This window comes from Phacochoerus africanus, chromosome 15 (assembly GCF_016906955.1).
Source record: "Phacochoerus africanus isolate WHEZ1 chromosome 15, ROS_Pafr_v1, whole genome shotgun sequence".
Taxonomy (NCBI): domain Eukaryota; kingdom Metazoa; phylum Chordata; class Mammalia; order Artiodactyla; family Suidae; genus Phacochoerus; species Phacochoerus africanus.
Genome location: NC_062558.1, coordinates 100,394,556 through 100,417,258, shown reverse-complemented (window position 1 = coordinate 100,417,258; position 22,703 = coordinate 100,394,556). Strand labels below are relative to the sequence as shown.

Below are 22,703 nucleotides of genomic sequence, written 5' to 3'. Positions count from 1 at the left end.
ACAAGAGAGCAGAGTTACCATGTGCCATTTACCATGGTTTCAAAGTACAATGATTAGGAACACACTTTATAATTTCTACATGAGGGAGAATGTAAGAAAAAAGGGAAAGAAATGCTACCTGCCAAAATTACTTAAGAGCTCAAAATCTAGACTGTAGTATTTTGTTTCTCCTGATTTGCTGGATTCGACCTCTATAATATCAGAATAAAAAATAAACTAGATGAGTTCCTGTTGTGGCTCAGTGGAAACGAATCTGACTAGTATCCCTGAGGATGCAGGTTCGATCCCTGGCCTCGCTCAGTGGGTGAAGGATCCGGCACTGCTGTGAGTTGTGGCGTAGATCGCAGACGTGGCTCCAATCCCATGTTGCTGTGGCTCTGGTGTAGGCTGGTGGCTATAGCTCTGATTCGACCCCTAGCCTGGGAACCTCCATATGCTGCAGATGTGGCCCTAAAAGCCAAAAATAAAATTAATAATAATAATAAATAAACTAGGAAAAGGTGACTTTCTGAGAGAAAGAAAAGACAGGGGAAGCACACCCTTGAGATTTTTTTTTTCTCTTCTACCAGTTCTTTTTGTCTTTCCGAGGGTGTTTCACATTAGGAAAAATGGACTCTGTGTGTATTCCCTGATTCAAACACACAAAGGCAAAACATCTCATGAAAGCAAATACGTAGCAAGAGGGAAATGTCTGGAGCCCAGCTGTTTCATCCACTGCTGCATATCACGTCTCTCAGAGGGAGCCAGGGGAAACACTTTAAGAATCATGGTAGGTGAATTTGCCTTTAGGAATATAGCAGACTCCTTGCCCACTGTCCAGCCTCATTATGGAAGCTGGAAAGGTTGTTCCAGGGGTGAATGAACCAAAAGCAGGTGCTGCAGGCACTAGGATATAACTTGAAAAGGAAGAATGAAGCTGTTTTTGACAGGAACAGGAAAGATTCAGAATAGTAAGAAAAAATGCAAAGGTAGGTACCTGCTTGCTGTCATCTTTAGAATTATCTTCAGGTTAGAATAAATAAGCATTCGTTAGCAGAGAGTAACACATAAGTTGATTTCATAACCTGGATAAACATATATTTCCATCTGAGCTCATCTCCATTAAAATGTTATGTCTACCAAGTGAATTTTATTTTTTTGAGTCCAGCCAATGTCAGACTTATATTCCCAGGAATCAACTTCTTCTACCTTGTACTCAGAATAGAAAGTGACAGCTCAGGATTAACCCTGGTTCTGTCACTAACTCTTAGCTTTGACATTCTGGGGCTAGAAGAACACAAGAAAAGAGAAGTTCATTTGGCACCTCAGTGGGAGTGGGTTATTTTTATATACGAGGGACAATCCTCAGCTTCATAGAAAAAACTAGTTTTTCTTCTTGCACAGATTTTAATCTTTTTTCTTTCTATAACAGCATCTGCAGCATATAAAAGTTCCCAGGCCAGGGGTCAAATCAGAGCTGCAGCTGCAGGCCTACACTACAGCACAGAGAAATCTGATCCCCACTACATCTGCCACCCACACTGCAGATTCCTAACGCACTGAGCGAGGCCAGGGAAAGAACCCACATCCTCACAAAGTAGAGTCCTTAACCCATTGAGCCACAATGGGAACCGCTTTAATTTTTTTTTAAATAAGTGAAATACCCCCTAGAATATTAAAACATCAGAAAACAAGAGCGAATCTCTCTAATGGGCAGTCAAAAGCCCGATATCAAATTAGGAGAGCCCCTTTCATAACTGCCAGTAAGTGTGTTTAGGCATGAAATTGAGAATTACAGAATTCTGGAGTTCCCCGTCGTGGCTCAGTGGTTAGTGAATCCAGCTAGTAACCATGAGGACGTGGGTTCGACCCCTGGCCCTGCTCAGTGGGTTAAGGATCTGGCATTGCCGTGAGCTGTGGTTGCAGACACAGCTTGGATCCCATGTTGCTGTGGCTGTGGTGTAGACCAGCAGCAGCTGCAGCTCTGATTCAACCCCTAGCCTGGGGACTGCCATATGCTGCAGGTGTGGCCCTAAAAAGACAAAAGACAAAAAAAAAAAAAAAGATAATTACAGAATACCCTAGACCTGAAAGAGAATGTCATAATCAACTTGACCCATCCTTTCCTGCCAAAAAGGTGAAAAATGGAGAACTAGGGACATTCCCTGACTTGATGAAAGTCCTATTTCTCTTTTCACTGATGGGTAGAGTTAGGACTAACACCCAAGTTTACTACTACAGCTCTCAGCCTCCTTCTAATGTTAAAATACACATACAATATTATACCACATTACGCAATTTCCCTTAAAGTTGTGTGTCACCATCAATTTTTAATTAAAAAAATATATATCTATTTCAACACGCATACCTGTCAGCCACACAGTACAGCCTCGGAATCCGCCCCTTGTTCCAACCACCTGCCCTCTCTTATTCCTGCTCACATGATGTGCCTGATAGACAACATTGGTGGATTTCTGCTGGTTCTCCTAGAAAATAAGAGCAAGCAGAATATTTGATTAATAAAATAATAAAAATCTCCTATGTGTAAATATAAGAAAATAATAAAATAGCAGATGGTAGTTTTCCCTAACAGAAATACCTCTTTTATAACTTGCATACAGAGTAATTAATTACTAATTTAAAAACAGACAGTGCCTTTAGAATACCCATCACGACCCTTTAAAAGTATGATTTGAATGAGACAATTCTTTTTTTTTTTTTTGTCTTTTTTGCTATTTCTTGGGCCGCTGCCGCGGCATATGGAGATTCCCAAGCGAGGGGTCAAATCGGAGCTGTAGCCACCAGCCTATGCCAGAGCCACAGCAACGCGGGATCCGAGCCGCGTCTGCAACCTACACCACAGCTCACAGCAACGCTGGATCGTTAACCCACTGAGCAAGGGCAGGGATCGAACCCGCAACCTCATGGTTCCTAGTCAGATTCGTTAACCACTGCGCCATGATGGGAACTCCTGAATGAGACAATTCTTGATACAGTATGAAAGTTCTAGTTCCATGACATTTTCAAATGTATACCTTTAGGTAATGGCTATAGGGGCATGTCTTTCTTTCTACAAATGCATGTTCTTCCCAAGTCCTATAGGCATGAACTGAAAACAGCCAAATACTCCAGCTGCTGAGGAAATACTAGGGTGAGGCTGTGTGAGCCTCACTCTCTAGAAAGTCAGAGAGAGGCCCTGATCATGGAGTAAAAGGTTAAAGGCAGTTATACCCCTTCTGCTCCCACCCAGACATCAGCCATCAGGGACTTGAGAGTTTATCCTTGGGTGGAGGCATGGTGCATTGGGCTCCTTTTTCACAACCACTAAACTCTGCTTCAGTTTTCCAAAGGGTCAATGTATGAACTTGTTACTCTTTCAAAAAGCCCTGCAGAAATGGAAATGTACCAAGTATTAGTCTTGGAGGCTAATTTAAATCTCGAATGTCTTTATTTTAGCTGTAATAATATCAGCCCTGCGAGGGCACAGGTGAACAGATCCTGATCCTAAACCTTGACTGGAAGGTGCATGCCTGATGAATAAAAAAGGTAAAATGAGTCAATAAATACAGTTTGTGGTAGACATTTTAAAATATAATATGTGAATATGTGATCCAAGGTGGGGTGGGGTGGGGTGTAGGGGCAGGGAAAACTATAACGGTTGTTAAATAAAAATTAAAAGGTTGAAAACGATCCATATGTATCTTGGGTGTGGTAATTAAATTTCTAATGACAGATGTAATCCAAGTTGTCAAACTGTAAAAATCTAGGAAGCCTTTTAAACTCTGTACACATACACCCACTAGAGCCAAGAAAGCATCAGTGTTCTTTGAATGAGACCCAAAGAGTCTTAGAAAACTCTGCATCACATGGTAATTTATATCCTGGAGCAAATTAAATCACCTCTTGAAGCCTTCCCTTTGTGGAAAAAAAATCAGGGGATATACAAATAGGACTGTTTGGAGGCTTATATGGGACAATGGATGAGAACCTGCTCTGTAAATGGCCAAGTTCCCTGCAAATGTGGATATACAATTATGCAGTGCATAATAATCCAGGGGCTGGAGCCAGATGGATTAGGACCAGGAAAACAGCTTCAGGACCAAGAAGGAAGGAGCCCCCTGCTGGCCCCTGGGGGCTGGGAAAGGCAGCGCACACTCTCAAGGGTGAACCTGCTGGGGAGGCACAGAGCCCAGCAAAGGCACCACTTGGCAGGGAATGGCCTTATCAATGGGAGCAGGAGCCAAGAGGAAGGGGTTAAAAGCTGGGATCGCCTGGGTTAAGTTACCTAAAACTCTCCACGGCTAGATGCTCTGATCATCCACCAGACAAACCTGGTCAGAACCCAAGTGATGAACACAGTTGCAGAACACAACACATGAGACAGCCGGGGTGGGGTGGGGGGTGCCTGCACGACAGGATTCATAATCATGGACAGATGAGGCTGGTCCATGAGAGAATCTGGCCATATTTCCCCTGGGCGAACAAATTCCCTGAGGGCATCCTGAGTCTTTTGTGCCAAGTACACTTTATAGTTCAAGGTTAACATTAAGATTTTCTTTCTCTCCATTTCCTGGTTAATCACAGCCATCACATTCTAGAATATTGTGTCTGGCTGTCAGGCCCCAAAGTCAAGTCTCTCTGTTCATTCATTGAATCTTTCAGAAAATGTTTATGTGAATGAGCTCCTACGAAGTCCCAGGAGCCATCCTAGGCACTGGGCGTATAATACTAAACAAAGCAGCATTCCTGGCATGATTTTAGGGGGAAATACAGACAAAAAGATCAAGTAACTGCGCCCCTCGGAGGAGAAGGAGGGTTTCAGACAGGGATCCTACTGTATGAGATGTATGGCTGTTAGTGAGCATCACTGAAGCCATTCTGGATCCTTATAGTCTTCCCCGCTCTTATGCTGACTTTACCCAGGACTATACTATAAAGTGAATCATTCTGTGTCATCAAGGGCTTTGTACTTCACAGATATTGTTCAATAAACATTAGAACCAGGTGGCCTCTACACCCTGTGAGTCCCCAAACCTTCACTGACGTATTCCTGATGCCCACAGAAGTGGTTACACATTCATAAATCTTGACATAGAGATACACGTCCCGTTTCCAAGAACCTACCCCCAGTTTTAGCTATAAAATTGTCCTGGTAGCCCCTCCGTGGCACAGAGCACAGCTGTGAATGCCTCTGGATTGTTGTCGATCCAATCCTGATCCCACCCTGTGAGGAAGGTACCCTATAATAAACTAAGCCATTGATTATATGGAGCTGCCTGCCTTGTTTTTTGGGTCTGGAGATGCCTTCTCAGTTCAGTGGGCCATTTGCATGCCCTCTGTTCTCTAACATGAAGATATACAAAGAACACCTGCAACGCAATAATACAAAGACAACCTAATTTTTTAAAATGGGCAAAGGATTTGAGCAGCACTTCACAAAGGAAGATACACAAATGGCTCCTACGCACATGAAAAAGCCTCATTGTTACTAGTCATGGGAGAAATGCAAATTAAATGAGATGCTACTGATAATATCTAATATCAGGAAGGATGTGCTCTCATATGTTGATAGTGGAGGTGTAAAGTGATCCAACCATCTCAGAAAAACACCTGGCAGTTTTTCCTAAAACTGAACATTTACTTCCCTATGACTCAGCAATTGCCTTCAGAGACCTTAACGCAAGAGAAATGAAAACTTATATCCACAAAAAAGACTTGAACACTCATATTATTAGCAACTTTTTTGGGCAAAAACTGGAAATAACCATGTGTCCATCAAGAGGAAAATAGATAACAAAAACAAAAAAAAATGAGAACAAACCCCCCAAATGGTAGACTACTTTTCTAATGGAATAAAGCAATAAAGAGGAATGAACCACTGATAGGGGGATGATAATAAAGGAAAACATTTTTTCTGAGTCAAAGTCTTACACACACACAAAAAACTACATAGGATTCCATTCAGAGGAAGTCCCTAAAGAGAGAAAACTGCTTTGCCAGGTCAGAACAGTAGTTGCCTCTGGGTGATGGCAATATTTCCCCTTAATAAGGTTTTGAGGTACAGAGGTGTTTGCATTTGGTGGAACTCACGGAACACTGAGGACTGGTGTTTCACTTATATGTAAATTTTACCACACACAAAGAGAGAGCCATTTTAAAACAAAGTAAGCAAATAAGAAAATACTTTGTAAAATTCAGATGGTGGGATGATATTGCTCAATGCTGCAGCATTCCTGAGAAAGGGCTCTGATCCCATCACAGCATGTTTAACCTAAGGGGCTGCTGCCCACCTGTACACACGAATGCCCACCTGAGTTTAATTTGTCCACAGTGATGGTTTTTTCCTCTCTTTTGCCTGTTCCTTCTCCCTACAGGCTGAGATCCAGAATAAACTCCAGGCTTTGTTAATCTTCTGTGGAAACTTTGTTATGATCTTGTTAATTGCCTCCCCAACAAGTGCTTGGTTTTCAAAAACATCAGAATCCACCGGAAGGAACTACTCTAATAAAGTATACATAGTAGTTAATCTCTGAACTTTTGGTTTGTATTAACTGCATCTTAATCATGGGTGTTTGTCCAGATTTTCTATCAATCACCCCAACAATGTTTTAAACAAACAAAATCTTTTCAGATAGTCAGGTACTGGGGCATTTCAGGAAGATATTTTGCTTCTTATTTATCTCAAATTTGCCCTTGATTTTCTCCAAAAGGCAAACAAATAAAATAGAAGCAGATGTTTTGAAGGATATTTGAACTGCAAAGGGGCAGGGCAGCTGAAATTTTTCTTTTCCTTGCTGAAAAATTTACTCCCTTTTTAAGAGCATATGGTGTTCTAAGCTTTGGAAAGAAAGTGGCTGTCAGAAAAAAAAGATTCTCTCTATGAAAAATAAAACAAATGTTAAAGAAAAAAATGCTTGTCTCCCTGTGTATAGAAGCAGAGCACACTGACATCCTGGGCACCTTGTCTAATAGTGTCCCTTAGCAGGAAGTGGTCCAGTGACCACAAAGTTGGTGGCACACTTCTATTCTGGGTTCCTAAGGAAAAAAAAAAAATTGTAGATATCTCTACTGGAGTTCCTGCATGGCGAAGCAGAAATGAATCCAACTAGGAACCATGAGGTTGCGCGTTCGATTCCTGGCCTCACTCAGTAGATTAAGTATCCAGCGTTGCCGTGATCTGTGGTGTGGGTCGCAGACGCAGACTTGGCTCAAATCTGATGTTGCCGTGGCGTAGGCCAGCAGCTGTAACTCCGATTGGACCCCCAGCCTGGAAACCTCCATGTGCCACAGATGTGGCCTTAAAAAGCTAAAACAAAACAAAACAAAACAAAAAAACCTGACACTGGAAGAAGGTAGGGATATTTGCTTTTTTTCTTTCATCTTTTTTCTTTTTAGGGCTCCACCTGCAACACATGGAGGTTCCCAGGCTAGGGGTCCAATTGGAGCTACAGCTGCTGGCCACAGCCACCACAGCAGCTCGGGATCTGAGCCACGTCTGCCACCTACACCACAGCTCATGGCAATACTGGATCCCTGACCCACTGAGAGAGTCCAGGGATCAATCCTGCAACCTCACGGTTACTAGTCGGATTCATTTCCCCTGTGCCACAATGGGAACTCCTGGTTCAGTTTTTCACTTGCCCAGAGAAACTCCCTCCAGCATGCACAGGAGTTGCATGCATATGGGTTTTGGAGCCAAGCAAATGTGAGTTTGAAACCCTCTTTGCCATCTGCTTGCTTTTGGACCCTGGGCAAGTGATTAACATCATTGAATCTTCATTCCTGCTCCTGTAAAATGGGGCTAAGAGTAGTCTCCTCAGAGGATTGCTAAAAGGATTAAATGTTCTACATACAGTATCCACGAAAATACAGGACACAGGGTAAGATACTGAATCTGATAAGACCCACGTGACATGACTCTACTCTGGAGACATCATGGTAGTTTGAAGTCTAAGCCACCCAGATTTAGAGGTGTTTTAAGGATTAGGTCAACTCTAGGGCATGTTGGGGAGAGGCGGGGCTTGTGAACAAGTCAGACAATGGATAGAAGGGCACTTGGCAGGGTGAAGCATCACACACACCCCCAAGAGCAGGTTGTTATTCCAATGATCATTTTCTTTGACCCAAAGCCCAACCAGTAACGTGCCACTCAGGTCCACCAGTTCAAAACATCCTTGCTCCACCCCAAACTTAGCTGTTCTCCTGCTGTCTGTCTCAGTCATGAACACCTGCACGAGGAAAACCTTTGCCCGGTCAGCCTCATGAGCTGTGAGATCGGGACATTATCACATGGCCCAGGGTTGCAATGTGTGTCTCTGCTGGGTCCACCCCTCACTCCCATTGGTGATGCAGAAAGGGGGAGTATGAAAGAGCATCTGGAACTTAGGGTGGGATAGGCTAGGTCAGCCTGGGTTTTGCATGCCTAGAAGAAAAGAAGCCACAAACGGAAAGGACTTCAGAGAATTTCATGGCGGGGCGGGGCCTCCCAGAGCCAAATCCAGGCCTGTGACACAGTGAATAGTATTATGAAAGAGAGGGCGCTGGAGGAATGAGGAAGCTGGAAACCACAGCCAAGCTGTGAGTTTCTCAATCCAAAAAGATTTTCTGACGTGCGTGTGATGTCTTCAATAAACAAAGTAAGTGAATTTGAATTCTGTCTACACTCCCTTGCCTCCCACACAGCACACACAGATCCACTTTACTTCTCTAATTACAACTCCACTGTCGCCTTTGAACTTAGCTCTCACCGCTATTGGGCTATGGTTTCATGGCCCTCTTGCTGATTAAAAGACTTTCAGTGTGCAGTTTAAAGTTTCTTTTAAGGATTGATTTGCAGAAAGAAGCAATCTCAAATACTGCCCACTTGCACATGTGTTATGTCACTCACTGCGGAGGCTGTGCACTGGGACCCATTTACAGAGCCTAAAACTACTGCCTGAAGACCCACTCCTAGAAGAAGGGGGACATACCACCAGGCTGCCTGATTCCAAGTGCAGGTCTTCCTCTTGCCCAGACAGAACTCCTAGTTTCTAGGGCCAGTTGTGTGACCTGTGTCACAACTTCCTCATTGAGAATGATATGAGATCATGTATATGATGGCTTTGATACTACATAAAAGTGTAAACAATTAAAAAACATTGTTCTCTGGAGTTCACGTCGTGGCTCAGTGGTTAAGGAATCTGACTAGGAACCATGAGATTGTGGGTTTGATCCCTGGCCTTGCTCAGTGGGTTAAGGATCTGACATTGCCCTGAGCTGTGGTGTAGGTCGCAGACGTGGCTCAGATCTCACGTTGCTGTGGCTGTGGCGTAGGCCAGCAGCTACAGCTCTGATTAGACCACTAGCCTGGGAATCTCCATATGCTGCAGGTGTGGCCTTAGAAGACAAAAAAAAAAAAAAAATTGTTCTCACTTCATTTTCCTTACTTAACCTGAGTAGCTTCAAATGTTTTACAATTACAAATATTTATTTATATTTCTTTCCTTTCAGAATATTTCCTTGGGGTGAAATGCTTGAATATGAAAAGTTATGAACTATTTCATAAGTCTTACTACGTATTGTCAGTTCATTTTCCAGAAAGACAAAGCCAAATTGCCAGGCTGCCTGCTGCAATATACCTGGCTCTAAATAGCCCAACTAATTTCATTATACTTGCAATTTTACCATTTTCCCCCCAGATTATTTTGTACTTACATAGTTACTAGTAAGAGTATGTATTTTTCCATGTTGTAACTTACTCGTGATATTTGTGTGTTTGGCTCTTTTGATATTAACTAACTAAATCTGGGCAGTGAACTCATCCACTTTTTAAAAATACATTTTGGTTATTTTTTCTGTATTTAGTATAGTGAAATTTTTATTAATTATAATACATACTTTTGTTTACTTATTTTCCTTTTGATACATACTTCATTAAATATATCACATAAAATATATTCTATATATATGACATTAAATAACATTTTAAGAATACATAAAAATATTCTTGTCTTTGATGTCTTCCATTTGATCATTCATTACAGCTGAGCCAACTATGCTCTTCAGACTTCTATTTTGATGTGATGCAATTTATTTTTATTTTTTATCTTTATTTTTGCTTTTTAGGGCCATACCTGCAGCATAGGGAAGTTCCAAGGCTAGGGGTTGAATTGGAGTCATAGCCACCAGTCTATGCCACAGCCACAGCAATGCCAGATCCAAGCTGGCATTTGCAGTCTACACCACAGCTCACAACAACACTGGATCATTAACCCACTGAACTAGACCAGGGATTGAACCCACATCCTCATTTACTAGTTGGGTTCATTATCACTGAGCCACAAAGGGAACTCCTTTTTTTTTTTTTTTTGCTTTTTATGATGTGATGTAGTTTTTTGATACACCTAACATTTTAATAATGTGTCACATCCTTACCTGGATCAGTTTTATATCCTTTCCATCATTATATCCAGTGATCTCAAAATGTTATGGTATAATTCACTTTCCTATTACTCTGAAAATATTTTAGTAGTTTGAATCTGTTTCTGGAATTCTTATATATTTATAATTCCTATGTATTAAAAATTAATGTTTCTTCCATATTTCTACAGAATTTTTCTACTTTTAATGTGGATACCTATGGTACTGAGAGGTGTTGCTTTGCAATATGTTTTAAAATTTTGAAGCTAAAAAGCTCTTTCCTTCAATCTTTTACTTTATTTTAAAACATTTTTCCATGGAAATAAAATTACTCAAGTCTTGTTGAGAACACACAATGCCTCACTATGATTTCCCCTGCTAGTCTCACTAATTCTCAAAGAACCTCAACATCATAATACAGAAAAAGAAATCAGTACCTAAGGATGTTGATAGTAATGTTCTTTAAAACAGAAACAATCTCGGAGTTCCCTATGTGGCTCAGTGGAAACAAATCTGACTAGTAGCCATGAAATCACAGGTTCCATTCCTGACCTTGCTCAGTGGGTTAACAATCCCGCATTGCTGTGAGCTGTGATGTAGGTTCAAGACGTGGCTCAGATCCCGAGTTGTGATGTAGGCCAGAGGCTACAGCTCTGATTCAACTCCTAGCTTGGGAGCCTCCATATGCTGAGGGTGCGGCCCTAAAAAGACAAAAAAAAAAAAGAAAATAGAAACAATCAAAATTTTCATCAATTGACTAGATTATGGCACATCCATATGCTGAATATGCACATCTGTATTTATTGATCTAAAATGGTATCATCACATATACCCAAATAAGAAAACAGATTACAGAGCAAATTTCATTAAAAAAATGTATGTATTCATACGTATAGGGTTACAAAGAAAAAAATCTGGAAATGCCAGTAGTAATCACCATGGGGGCAAGTAATTGTAAGTAATTATTCTTCCTCTTGCCTCAACATTCTGATTTTTTTCTATATTAAACTTGGAAATAAATATATTTTTAAATATAAATAATTTCTCAACCAGAAAATAGTGAGGCCAAATGCTTTGGTGCTCAAAGGGTAACAAAGTGTGTATATAAATTAGTCACAAGATACGTAATAACTAACAAACGATAGCCAGACAAATCCAATAAATTAAAAATCTTTGAGACGAGTCTCTCTAAACTACATAATGAAGTACGGTACACTCTAACAGACAATGCTTAAAGTACAGTCCATTTCACTTGATCAGCAGTAGTTGTCAGTTTTGGCATTTAGTTATTTCATGCAGAGAAAAAAATGCCCACAGAGAAGATATTATGGCTTTAGGAAGTTGATATCACAAATGGAAACCTCTGTTCAACTCTTCCATACATTCTGTTTAGAAGGCAGAGCCTGAGTCTGCTGGAGTCCCAGAGAAAAGTGCCCCAACAATCTTAGTATAAATCTGTAAACAGCTGAATGGCAAGGCCATCTTACTCAACTGTGATGCAATCACTACCCACTGGACATTTAAGGTTTAACTCTAATCCTGTGGTTATTGGCAGATAAGGAAGTTTTAACTGGAAAAGCGCCACTTAGCTCAAAACTGGTAATAGACTCCCCCACCCCCATCCTAGCACCCATGGCCAGCAATTGAAATCCTGAGTAGCAGTAGGTCCTTAACTCACTGGGTTGAGGATCTAATCTGAGCCTCCTCAGTGACCCAAGCTGCTGCAATCAGATTCTTAACCCACTGAGCCACAGCAGGAGCTCTACTAATAGATTTTTAAAAGTTTACATTGAGGAAAATGTGGTTCTAAAGTATTCTGTGTAAAGAGAGGTGGATTGGACATCTGAGCATGCTATTCCACATAAATAGTTCTTGCAATAAGATGCATTTATGTCATATCATGCTAACAATACCTCCCTAAAAATCACTAACTTTGGAGTGATACCTCATGTTAAACTACTCCTGACTTTTAAGGGAAATAACCATATCAGGTAGATGGTGACAAAATACCAGTTGTGAAAATGGTGACAAATGAGTTGACAAATTCCTAAAAAGAGCAAATTAATCATCTGTCAAAATAGTCACTGGGCAATACAGAAATGGTCCAAATCTGGACTTTATAAATTAAAACCGTGATCCCATGGAAGAAGTTTTAGGACTTAGGTAAAATTTCTTTAAGACCCCAAATGATCATTTTTCACCAATTCCTACCATAGATGGATTTATTGAATAAGCTAATACTGTGAATGAGAAAACAATTTTAGGAGAAAATCCATCCACCACGAAGTTAATTTGACTTTTAGAAGCCACCTCTATGAAATAAACCACAGTTTGATGTCAAATGTCGAGAAACTGAAGGCTATGGGGAAAAAATGACAACCAAAAAATTGTAAGGAGAGCGTACAGTTAAGACATCTTAAAAAAAAATATCCACATGGCTTTGCTTATTATTTTCCAGTATTTTTTCAAAGCATCAAAGAAACATGCAAATTGCTGGAAAACTCTGGATGGCAAATCAGATAACCTGCAAGCATCATTCAAATGTTTGCCAAGGAAAATAAAGAGGCCCCTGTCTTCATGGGATTGTACGCAGTGTTAGAAGTCCTCTAGGTTCGGCGCAGCTTACAGACAGATAGATGGCTACCCGAAGCCCAACCCACTTGAAACGTGGTGTCATTGGGAAGGAAGAAAAGGGATTCTGAGGCTTCCAGTGGTTGGGGAAACAACCTAACTTTGGCTTTTCCAAATACTCTGCAGACACGGGTCTCTGACACTGGAGAACTTTGACAGCATCTTCTACTTTTTGAACCACTTTCTCTTCCTTTGCACATTTATTCACAGAATCTTCCCACTCTTCTAATACATCGGTGACTCTAAGAACCTAATCGGTTCTGTGCTTTCGGTCTTGCCTCTGCTCACATGCCCCTAAGTCTGCCCGATTTTCCTTTGAAGGCGGGCTCTCGGTGAACTCGCAGCACGGTCAGGCTCTTACTCTGGCTCCAGTTTCGTCCTCTGGTTCCAGTCTCCTCCCCGACCCGCCACGTCACACCCAGTCCCCGCCTCTCCCCAAACTTGAGAAGCACACGCGCACGCCCTTCCTGGTGACCTCTGGGTCGGAGGTCTGAGTCAGACTCATCGCCCAGGAGTGGGAGAGGGGGCCCCGGTCCTGGGGTCCGGAGCCCAGGAAGCGGCCCCTGGGGAGCTAGCCACATGCCCGCCGCAGTGCAACGTGGGACCTGGTGAACCCAGGTGCCGGGATACCTGTGCAGCCCCCTTGTCTCCTTCTTGACGTCCCCTCGACGCCGCAGGGGACAGGGCGAGGCCCGTGCCACTGGGGTACCATTTTTGGGAGTCGCCAATTTGGCAGGGCGTACACGAGGAGGGTCGCGGACCTAGCAAGATATCTGCTCTGGCCTGCCGTTCACATTTGACGTAACAACCACTTGAGTTACTTTCCATGCACCGTGAGGAAAACACTACGCAGACTCCAAAAAGACTCCAAAAGAATATTCTACCCAATACTCCGATGTGCTCCTCCGATGTGTGCAGGTCATCAAGAACAAGGACAGTCTGAGAAGCTATCACTGTCAAGAGGAGCTTAAGGATGGAGTTCCCGCTATGGCACAGTGGGTTAGGAATCCCACTGCTGCATCAGCTTGAGTGGCTGTGGAGGTGCAGATGTGGGGGTGGGGTAGTGGTGAGGTTCAATCCTGATGGTTGCAAGGGGTTAAGGATCTGGGGTTCCCACAGCTGCAGTGGCACCTCTGGCTGGGATTCAATCCCTGGCCTGGGAACTTCCGTATGTCTCCTGGGTGCAGCCATTAAAAAAAAAAAAAAAAAAAAAAAAGGAGCTTAAGGAGGCATGAAAACTAAATGTATTGTGGGATGGGATCCTGGAACAGAAAAAAATGATTTTTGGTAAAAAGTAAGGAAATCTGAAAAAAGCATGGACTTCAGTTAATCATAATGTATCTTTAGTGCCTTAGTTGTAGCCAATGTACCACACTAAGGTAAAAGTTAACAGCAGGGTAACTGAAGTGCAGGGCATATGTGAACTCTGTATTGTCTTCTCCATTTTTCCCTAAATCTAAAAACTGTTCTAAAAATTAAAGTCATTCTTAAAAGAGTGCTTTTTAATAAGATTCAGCAATAAACAAATTCGTGAAAACCTAAACATTTCATAATCTCCTTAGCCTCTGCACTGCTGGATCTTTTATCCTTCCTAATCGTATTTCTTAAAATCACCTTCCCTATTATTTTTCTTCTAATTTAAGGATTAAAAATACTTGGAGTTATTTGAGAAGTCCTTTTATAAGCATACCATGGAGTAAAGAAGAAGGACAGAGAAAAAAAATGGCTAAGACATTGATAAGTACAAAGATAAGTTAAGTACAAAGATAAGTTGTGACATATCCTCATCGTTTACGGTGACATTTTTAGATATTACAAGTCAGATTGAGCTTGAGAGGAAGCTGATGAAACCTTGCAGTGCCCTCTTCTGAGCCCCCTTTATCCCTTCAAAATGGAGGTGAACTAATTTTCTTTCAAGCCCTCTCTATGTCCCCAAACATGCTTTATGACACACGTAGTCTTTCATCTTCCATACAAGGGGATGTGAGTAAATAAAGGAAAAGGAGGGGGAAAAAGGAGATCTGAACCTCCTAATGAGAAGAGGGGGGGAACCCTTCAAAATGGCTATGTTTTTTGCCTCAGAAATAGGAAAGTAGAAAGAAGCTATTAGATGAAGTTTATTACAGGATAAAAGAGTTAATAGTTTTGGATCAAAACATCCAGAAACTGCATACTGTCCTAGAGTGGACCCAGGATGGAGAAATATGTGGCTGGAAGTTGGGGGTGAATGTGTATGAAGTTCCTTCTCAGGGACCCCAGGAGAGGGGTTTACACACCCCAGATGCTCACAGATCTTCACACCTGGACCTAAAAGCCTCCTTCTGAGATGTGGACGGGGACAGCTTACACCTGCACTGAGAAGAAGGTGGAAAGATGAGCGAGGATGGGGAGAAGTTTAGATTCTAATATTCCTGGTGCATCAGACTGATACTTTTAAAACACATTTCCGGATGGAAGAAGGTTCTTAATGATGAAACTCTCCCAAGGCCAACATAACTATTTCCAAGTTAATCTTTGGAACATGACTTGCTCTTAAAGTGACTGTGAAGGCTTATAGAAGCCACTGCTCTCATTCCTCTGTAATTACGTATCATTCCTCTACAAGTCCTGGTTTTCTTCGCAGTCTCACTCATGTAAGGATCTTTCTTCCAGTTTCCGCTGTGAACACCCTTAGAGCCTTCTTATGACTTCCACTCTCTCTCCACGTTATCTGATAAGCAGGCCTCCTCCAGATGGTCTTCAGTCTTGGTCCAGAACCAGTGGCCCCATCTCTGTCATGCTCTCCAATACAACTTGTGCTGGGACCTCCTGGCTCATTCGAGTACATAATCACATTTCACTCCTCAGACCACCTGATGCTATGAACTCCTTCTCCAGCCCTCACCTTTGCTTGTCTTCTTAATCAGGATTTGGAGTCTCCTCCTGGCTGGACTGCCCTACGCTGCTGTGAATACACATCCCTCGTGCCTCGCCTGGCTTTTTGGACCTTATCCCCCATGAACCTTGCTCTTTCTTGTCCCCTGGAGGCAGAAAGCATCTATCACACCCATCCTTTGGCTCAGAACCCTTTATTAATCTCTTGCTCTCTCACTTCCTCTTCCAACTGATAATCAGATTAATTTTCTAAACATCCTTAATCATGTTACTTTCATATTCAGAACTTTCGATGGCTTCCCATTGAATAAAGTCCTTCTACAGAATAAAGTCCAAATTCTTAGACTGGAATTTAAGGCCCTCCATTTTTCAGGCTCTAGTCACCTTTACAATCACATTTTCTAGTTACAGTTGCAGAACTTCTGTTCCAAGCAAGAGGTCTACTCAAGGTGTCCTGAACACAGCTTGTTCAGGCACATTTGCACCTTTTCTCATTCAGCCCATCCTACCTAGAAGAACCTCCATACCCTCCATCTAACCACATATTGCCTGGTCTTTAAGCAGCACAAACCCCACCAGTTCGAATTGCCTTCCTTGATGCCTTCTGCTAAATTCCTAACCCCATCAGATCCTGTGCCCTTAACCTGGATGTTTTAGACTCGTACCTAATGTTTTATAAATTCAGAGTCTTATATTTTAGATTTCATTGTCAGCCCTCCATGGTAGGGGCTAGAGCTTATACAGCTTTGATTTCTTGACAGGGTTCAGCTAAGAGGAGATAATATGGATTTTGAGGTTGGACTAGTTAGAGCCAATTCAAATTCTGGCTCCAGTAAAATGTTGAACAACTTAGTCTAAACTTTCTAAATCTCACAAAATTGTGGGATTACAATTCTGGTAACTGCTGCACGGATGAGAAAGAACAAGCAAATATGGAGTAGATGGACTCCGTCATTGTCACTTCAGTGGCTCAGGTCACTGCTATAGCACAGGTTCGATCCCTGGCCTGGGAACCTCTGCATGCCAAGGGCACTACCGAACAAACAAACTCTGGTCCTCATCAGCACATATGCTTTAGTATCAGTACTCAATAAAATAATGTATTCCAGATGTTGGTTCCAGCCACCTTTATGGCTAAGAAGGTTATACCCTTCTTAAAGTGAGACCTGCTGTGTCCTAAATCTTCTCACAGCCATCACTACAGAAAAGAGCCAAAGCAATCCAAACTTTGTAATAACTAGACCTCCCATTCAAAAGTACATTTGCAAAAATATCCTTTGAAATCTGCATCAAGGAACTATGTATAACCATTTATGAATATAGTTCTGGGTGAGCTTCCCATATTCTCTGAAAAGTAATTAAGCTGATGTGCCCCAACACATTTCAGTTAGTGCTGAAATCCAAGTCATTATGCCTAATCCAAGAGAATATTGAAATGGATACTTATTTAATACACTGCTTGAATATATTAAATGGGCCACATGCTCTGTCAGCACATCCTCACATGGATTACTCCATTGGTTTTTCTTCACCAATATCAACAATCCAGAGATCGCCAACTAAAGTGTATATTACCATGACAGGGAAGAGCCCAGCAGCTTGAAATGGCCTGAAATCACCATTCTGAAAAGTTTACACCAAAAAGCTGTCACATGGGATTTCCCAATGTGGCACAGTGGGTTAAGAATCTGACAGCAGCAGCTCAGGTCGCTGTAGAGGATGCAGGTTTGATTCCAGGCCCAGAACAGTGAGTTAAAGGATCCAGGGCTGCTGCAGCTATGGTGCAGGTTGCAGCTGCAGTTCCTGGCCTGGGTATTTTTGTATGCCTCAGGTACAGCCATTAAAAAAAAAAAAAAGTCTGTCATATGCAAACATTGCTTACTCTCTGCTCAAGAATTATCAATTGAAAAATTCATCTGCTACATTGCCTCTTCTTGGTTTACAGCGGTAGATCCCTAAGGATAAGAAAGGTTGCTTAAACCCATCATGATCTGGGGTAAACAGACTCATAGAATGTTAGCGTGCTCACTCCTGCCCAGCTCAAAGATGTCCTTTTATGTGTGTAATATTCTGATGATTCAATTAAGACAATTCAGGGAAAGGAAACAAGATCAGAAGGCACAGTCTCCCATTTGAGAAGGTTTCTGCCTCAGTAAGGAAGCACAACGTGAAGGGCAATTGTGAAAGAACCTCAAGGCCTTTCTCAAGATTCACTGTCATCATTAGAAGTAAAGGACTATCAGAATTCCCATCATGGCTCAGCAGTTAGCGAACCCGACGAGCATCCATGAGGACTCAGGTTCGATCCCTGGCCTTCCTCAGTGGGTTAAGGATCTGGCGTTGCCGTGAGCTATGGTGTAGGTCACAGGCATGGCTAGGATCCAGCATTGCTGTGGCTCTGGCACAGGCTGGTGGCTATAACTCTGATTGGACCTGTAGCCTGGGAACCTCCATATGCCACAGGTGTGGTCCTAAAAAGACAAAAAAAAAAAAAAAAGTACAGGACTACAATCCATTGCAGTATGACTTGCATGCCCACCAGTAGCTTCAAACAGTTTAAATAAATTACTGTATCTAAAGTGTTTAAAACACTGCTAATTGGTAGTCGCTATAATGATCATCACTGACAAGATCTTCCATGCTTACTTGATCTCTTTGCCCTGCACACTCAGTGCAGAGCTACAGACTCAACCTCTCCAGCTGCCTCCTCTGTCATCACTGATTGTGCTAGATTGACCCAGGTGGAACCAGTGCACAGGCTGAATCAATTCGATTCTCTTAAGAATTTAAACTGTGCAAAACAGTCAGGTTATATGCCCAATCTTTATGTGGAGGTGTATGTAGAACCTGTACTCGAGTTGCCACATCAAGACTCTGGGAGCAGAAACTGAACAGCCAAGAATCCCTAAAATAATATCCCCCTTCCATTTTATCCCATTGACCTGGAAAACTCCTTCTCTCCTTAGCTTCCAAGATACCATTCTATCCCTGTGCTTTTTCTGCCTTCCTCCTTATCCCTCACAGGCTCCTTCACACATTCCTATTCCCCCTCGCCTTAGATGTTAGGGTTCTGCTCCAGCACTTCTGTTCTTCTCCTCTATATCCCTTAGTGACTCTAACTTTTCCCAAAGTTTGGTCTATTTTCAGTATGCTATGGGCTGCAAAATCACTTATCTTCAGATATTCAAATGCCTAACAGGTATGGTTACCCCAGAGCCACTGAACTCTACATCACCAAGAATTCATTTTCTTGTCATCACCCCTACTCCTTTTCCTATATTCCACACCACTTGTAATGACCCACATGTCTCTCCATTATTTTAAACTTGGAGACATCCCGCTGCTCCCTCCCTCACTAAAAAAAAAAAAAAAAAAAAAAAGAAAAAAAAAGAAAAAGCAATCTACCACAGAGTCCTGTCCATTTTACCTCAGAAGTACTTCTCAAGTCACCTCACTGTTGTTAGTTAGCTAATCATTCACAGCAATCTCCCTGATAGCCTTCAAACTGGACTCCCTATCAAGCTATTCTCCCCTTTGCCACCAGAATAAAATTCTCTTGCTTAAAACCCTTGGGCTTCTACAGTAAAGTCCACAGACCTCACTTTGGGGCCATTCCTTCCTTTTCTGCTTTACCCACTGCCCTTCATAACCTTGAACTCCATGAACCAGCCCCACAAACCCAATGCACCCAGTCCAGAATAAAGCTTTTTTTTTTTTTTTTTTTTTCCATGCTTCTGTGCTCTTACCCACATTCTCCTTGCTTGGACTGGTCTTCTCTCGATTCGTCTGCTTACTCACTTGTGAAGGTGTGGCTTAAACATGGCTGTGAGGCATCGGCTAATCTCCCCACCCACAGACAGACTTTGCTTCTTCCTCTGAACCCACAGTATCCTGTTTCTACTGATAGCTCATTTCCCAAACTTACTTAAGACTCTGATGTAAGATTCTGAAAGGGTACTTGTTAAAAACACAGATTCCCAGGCCTCTTCCCAAGAGCTTCTGACTCAGTTGGTCCAGGGTAGGACCCAAGAAACTGTGTTTGTTTTTCAAGTGCCTCAGGGGATTTTACTGCTCAGGCAAATCTAGGAAACACTAACAATATGAAAGAACTTAACGCTAACTGTGGTTATAATAGTTCCCCCTTATCTGCAGGCAATACATTCCAAGAGCCCCAGTGGATGCCTGAACCTCCAGCATGCGATGCGTTTCCCTATATTAATGGACAGGGAGTATGCACAGCATGGACATGCTGGGCAAAGGCAAGATTCCCTTCCTGGGCAACATGGAGCAGGATGTCTTGAGATTTCAACATGAAACTCAGAATGGTACACAATTTAAAACTTGTGTACCATTTATGACTTGTTTATTTCTGGACTTCTCCATTTAATATTTTCACTCCATGGTTCACCTCAGGAAACAGACTGTGGAAAGGGAAACAGCAGGTAAGGGGGGACTACAGTGTCTGCTGATTTGTCTGTCTACTTTATCAGACTGGGAGCTGGGTAGTCTGTTCTACCCACATTTGTCTTGGAATCCATGCGTCTGGAATGTCGTAGGAGTTTAGAATTGAATGAGTGTTACGTATTTTTCCTCAAACTATGTTTTCATTCCCATGATAGTTCATAAAAGTGGATAAGTTACTCAAAAGTCTATTATGGGCAAAAGTAGAGGCCAGGTGCTGAGACCGTCTTGGAAGAACCTGGCTCCCCAGGTGTTGGACTGGGTGATAAGAATGTCAAATATTTTTTCAAAATCTTGGCTGAGTTACAGATTTAGAGGCAGCCAAACCTGTTAGTACTGTCTGACAGATTCAGCAATATTAATTAAAACTCACCATGCAGAAAGACAGACGCTCTTGCCCTCACCCCACCTCCCTGGATATACATGCCCTTAAAGAAGCAGAGTGGCATAAACCTTAAAAGCATGGGCAACATATCACAATGACTAGTAGGGCATCCTGGTTCTGCTGGCAGCCTGCCCTTGGGAAAAGGCAGCCTGCCCTTGGGAAAATCACCTCTCCCTCCTTCATTTGCAAGTGCTTTTTTTTTTTTTTTTTTTGGTCTTTTTAGGGCCATGCCTGTGGCATATGGAGGTTCCCAGGCTAGGGGTCCAATCTGAGCTATGGCTGCCAGCCACGCCACACTCACAGCAATACCAGATTCGAGCCACATCTGCATACTACACCATAGCTCCTACACATACATACATAATGGAATACTACTCAACTATAAAAAAGAACAGAATAATGCCATTTGCAGCAACATGGATGGAACTAGAGACTCTCATAGTAAGTGAAGTAAGTCAGAAAAAGAAAAACAAATACCATATGATAGCACTTACATCTGGAATCTAATATAGGACATAAATGAACTTTCCACTGAAAAGAAAATCATGGACATGGAGAACAGACTTGTGGTTGCCAAGAGGGAGGGGAATGGAGTAGGAGAGACTGGGAATTTGGGGTTAACAGGTGCAAACTATTGCCTTTGGAATGGATAAGCAATGGGATCCTGCTGTGTAGCAATGGGAACTATGTCTGGTCACCTGATTTTTTTTTTTTTTTTTTGTCTTTTGTCTTTTGTCTTCTTAGGGCTGCATCTGCGGCACAAGGAGGTTCCCAAGCTAGGTGTCGAATCGGAGTTGTTGCTGCTGACCTACACCACAGTTCACAGCAATGCCGGATCCTTAACCCATTGAGTGAGGCCAGGAATCAAACCCGCAACCTCATGGTTCCTCATCAGATTCGTTTCCACTGTGCCAAGACGGGAACTCCTATGTCTGGTCACTTGTGATGGAGCATGATAATGTGAGAAAAAAGAATGTATACATGTATGTGTGACTGGGTCACTTTGCTGTGCAGCAGAAAATTGGCAGAACACTGTAAATCAGCTAAAACTGAAAAAATAAAAGTAATTATTTTAAAAAAGAAAAAGAAAATGTACATAAAACAGCACAGGGCCTGGCCAGTACTTAAGCCCTCACTAATGTTAGCTAAAATAAGAAAAATAGTTGTTAATAATGAGAATTAAAATGGTTAACTTACTAGCAGAAGAATTACAATAATAAAGTGAAAGATGATAAAATTATGAAGATGGCCCTAGTGTTTCCCTCTGCTCAGTCTTCCTGAAACATGTAGGGTAGAAAGAAATCTGATTTCCCTTAAAACTTTAGGGCATTCTCCTTTATTTTCCAGCTGTGAAACCTCTTTAAGCCCTGCTATTTCTAACTCAGCACAGAGCAGAATGCATGGCTCTCTTACCTACATGCAGAATGCACAGTTGTATCTATTGACTAAAGCATAGACCAAAAGAGCACCAGTAGTCCATCCTTTACCTGTCACAGAAACTTGGAGTCTCTAAAGCTGCACCCAAGTGTCACAAAACACAGCAGAGTATGGCTTGTCTCGTCATGTCCATTTCACAGATGGCCAAACTGAGGTTCAAAGATGTTAAGTATTTTGCCCAAGGTCATACTCAGGGTCTCGAATCTAAGTCTTCTGATTCCAAATCAAGCAATCTTTGGGTATCTTAAAAGCTCAGATTAGAAATAAAACCAGACAGGGCGAATAAGTTCTCAGAAGTTACCATGGCGTCCTGATAAAGATGTGTTTAGGGATGGCTGACAAAGAACAAGAAGGCATAAATAATGCCTAAAAAAGCCTTCACCCCTGCCCCCCGCCACCACCACCAGAGGATGTAGTCTGGGCTTTCGAAAATGTATGTCTTGTTTATCTCATGACATTTATTCCTGATCTCTACTCCTCACTATTAGATCTAGCTTCTAGAAATCAATCACCTGGGCCTTCCCCCAGATCCATTCCT

General features: G+C 42.1%; 1 protein-coding gene across 4 annotated transcripts in view; it reads right to left on the bottom strand.

Annotated features, from left to right (window-relative positions):
- The window catches only part of PAPSS2 (3'-phosphoadenosine 5'-phosphosulfate synthase 2), a 90,323-nt gene that overhangs the window by 34,441 nt on the left and 33,179 nt on the right, over positions 1–22,703 (bottom strand). For 2 of the 4 annotated variants that reach the window (XM_047762399.1, XM_047762401.1), the window contains exons 1-2: positions 3,211–3,255; positions 2,348–2,465 (exon numbers count right to left, since the gene is read on the bottom strand). In XM_047762399.1, the coding sequence (XP_047618355.1) occupies positions 2,348–2,465; positions 3,211–3,240 (148 nt within the window). In that variant the 5' untranslated portion in view covers positions 3,241–3,255. Of the gene's footprint in view, positions 1–2,347; positions 2,466–3,210; positions 3,256–22,703 lie in introns of those variants that run through there. The other 2 variants (XM_047762400.1, XM_047762402.1) reach the window with 1 other exon arrangement.